The 2,874-nt window shown below is 36.2% G+C and overlaps 1 protein-coding gene across 1 annotated transcript in view; it reads right to left on the bottom strand.

Annotated features, from left to right (window-relative positions):
• Cbr-cpna-4 overlaps positions 1-2,874 on the bottom strand; it is a gene marked incomplete at both ends in the record, with an annotated part of 8,440 nt that overhangs the window by 2,030 nt on the left and 3,536 nt on the right. The window contains 3 exons of the mRNA XM_045244801.1: positions 513-657; positions 1,151-1,599; positions 1,790-1,892. Coding sequence (XP_045095239.1) covers positions 513-657; positions 1,151-1,599; positions 1,790-1,892 — 697 coding nt within the window. The remainder of the gene's footprint in view (positions 1-512; positions 658-1,150; positions 1,600-1,789; positions 1,893-2,874) is intronic.

The following is a 2,874-nucleotide window of genomic DNA, read 5'->3' on the forward strand; positions in this document are numbered from 1 at the left end:
CAACGCAAAAATGCTATTTTGTGCAATTTCATGAGGTTTTTGAATAATAAAAAAAAGTTTTATCAGACAAATTAAACATTCATCCATAGAAAATGTAGAGAAAATAATTTCGGTTTTTTTGAGCTATAGAACTCCTAGAAATGTCAAAAACTGAAAGAGGAGATAGATTTTTTTCTGTAAAAAACTTTCAAAATGACCATTTTTGACATTTTTTTCTTCCGGAAAACGACCATACATGAATCTATAACCACTAATTAATTTTTTAAGAATCATTTGAATCATCTTGGAACTCCACAAAACCAGATAAAAAATTCTGAAATTATGGTTTTAGACCTGCAACAGTGATCGCGCCAAACTTTTTTCTGTAGATCAAAAATTAATTTGCAGTTTGGAATTGTTCTGTGGGAGAGCGTGTGTTTCGAAAAGTTTTCAAATTTTCGTTCAAAAAATCTAATATCAAGCCTGTGTAATTTACATAAAGACAGTCCGATATCCCACTCAAACTTACCAACAAAAACTATAGAAATTGGAGCTTTTGATGCAAAGATTGCTGCTTGAACCGTCTCCTTTAGGTCCTCAATACTTCCACGTGTAATGATGAACAGTACATAGTAGTTGGGCGGTTCGTTAGCCCTGTTGAAATTGTTCTGGGCTTGTCTGAAACATTTACTTGAATTGCATGGTGTGTATTTTCGTGTGAGAGTATGCACTGTACCATGTACAGCAATCAGAGGAAAATTCTAACTTTCGGAATTGAAACTTGCTTTTTCTAGCGTGAAAAAATACATTGCTAGCTCAAAAAACAATCTTTAAAGCTCGAAAACTTGACTTTCAGAAAAAGGTAACTCGGGGAATTTAAAAATCCAGCAAACATTTAAGTTGAGTATCGTTAAGGAAAGTTTAAGAAACCGTGAATTCGTTTAATAGAAAACTTTTCTTTTATGCTTAATTCTCGGTTCCTATAAGAGATATAAAAATAATTTTCAACAGAAAAAACGTTCATCATGTTATCCGTAACATTTTATCAGTTCACCAATTCTTGATATCTCTTACAGGAGCCGAGATAACGGAACTCAAAGTTTAAAGCTATTAATGTTTCAGAATAAAGTTTCTACTACAAGCTTATGTTTGAGGGAAGATTGAAACTCACTTCGCCAAATGATAAATAATCTGTGAAAACTTTGCTCCTTGCAACGGATGCACATTTTGATAACTCTTCCCAAACGCATTCAGAATTCCATTGACTCCTTGACACGTGGCATCCACATCCAACGACAAGCAAAAGTTATTAGAATCTCGATAATGTGGTGGAATCTTGGCACCGAATCCATAGGAAAGCCAAGAGTTGGTTGGGTTGAACGGTTCCAAAGTGTCTGCGAGGCATCTCACAACGAACTCGATGTCGTTGGAGTACTGTTGATAATCGTTATGAGTCACATTAGCCGGGTCTCGAATGGAGAAGTCGATTGCTATGGCGAACTTCAGTGAGGTGCCGCCGCGAAGATAGTCTAGGAAGGAGCAGACGCGAAGTTGTTGGTAACGGCAGATACGGACCTCGCCGATGGGTTTGCGACCTTGTTTGTAAGATTCGTTGAAGATCTGTAAGAAGGGTTGGAAGTTTTTCTGTTTCAGAGGGTTGTCAAATTTTATATTTTTCGGTTTTCTTGGTTTCCGAACAGTTTTCACATCTTGTACGTACTTTGAGCCCATATTTTAGTTCCTGTAAAAGATTCCGGTTTCTAGACTACCGGATCATGTAGCTGTAGCTAAGAGTCCTACAGTAACCCACCGAAATTGGCTCCATCGCTTTTGCCACTTCCATTGATACTACTGCCTGTCCAATAACGCCTTCCTTCTCCTCTTCACTGATACACACAATTTCGATTTGGCTGCTGAAATGAGGACTTTTTCGAACAACCTTTGTAGAAATTTTCAATTTTCACAGTTTCATGAAATTCAGAAAGTTGATTGCGGACCGAAGATGCTCCAATAAGAATGGCTTTTGTGAAAGATATCAAAAATTTGTGAACTGATATGTTTGTCATAATATCAGTATTATTTCATCAGCTGACAAATTTTTAATGCCACTCATCGAAATAAATATAGAAAAAGTCAATTTAAACATTGCATTTTCAAAGCGCTATTTTTTCAATTCAATCCAATTTTATAGTAATAGTTTTGCGAAGAACTTAAATTTTAAAAATTGGAAAACCACCTAAATGTTTCTACTTTGAGCTCAATTATCTCGGTTACTGCAATAGATATAAAAATTTGTCAACTGATAAAATATTGGCGATATTATGATAAAAGTTTTATCAGTTGACAAAATTTAATATCTTTTACAAGAATCGAGATAAATCGGGTTAAAGTTTTTGGAATTTTTCTTTCTTAAAGGTGGGGGGACATGAAAAAAAAATAATGTTCTCGATATTCCGTCTAAATATGCCCCTCGAGGAGTTGAACTTGTGAGGACGAGGATTGGGGGTGCGGCGCCGCTACCGACTGAGCTACGCGGGCAAAGAGAGAACGGCACCTCGATTGCATACATAAAGGCGAGGACGACAGATGTACGCAGAGTGACATTAAGCGTTGTACACCGTCACGGTAGAATGCATACTCTGGCCCCAAAAAACCCCGTAAAATCTCTTGTCCCCCCACCTTTAAAGAAAATTACTAGTTTCAAGAACTTGTTTTTTATTCAATTTTAAAAATTTTTTAATCGATCTGATCAAGTATTTTATGAATTTTCAAAACTAATATGTATTGCTTTACTAATGTCCCAAAACTCACTCAACCCCATCGGTCCAATACAAATCATCCGATTGAACCGTAAAAGATCTCCATAGCAATTTCGGTTGTTTCGTTGGTTCACTT

Source organism: Caenorhabditis briggsae, assembly GCF_000004555.2.
Source record: "Caenorhabditis briggsae complete genome, chrIV, whole genome shotgun sequence".
Classification (NCBI taxonomy): domain Eukaryota; kingdom Metazoa; phylum Nematoda; class Chromadorea; order Rhabditida; family Rhabditidae; genus Caenorhabditis; species Caenorhabditis briggsae.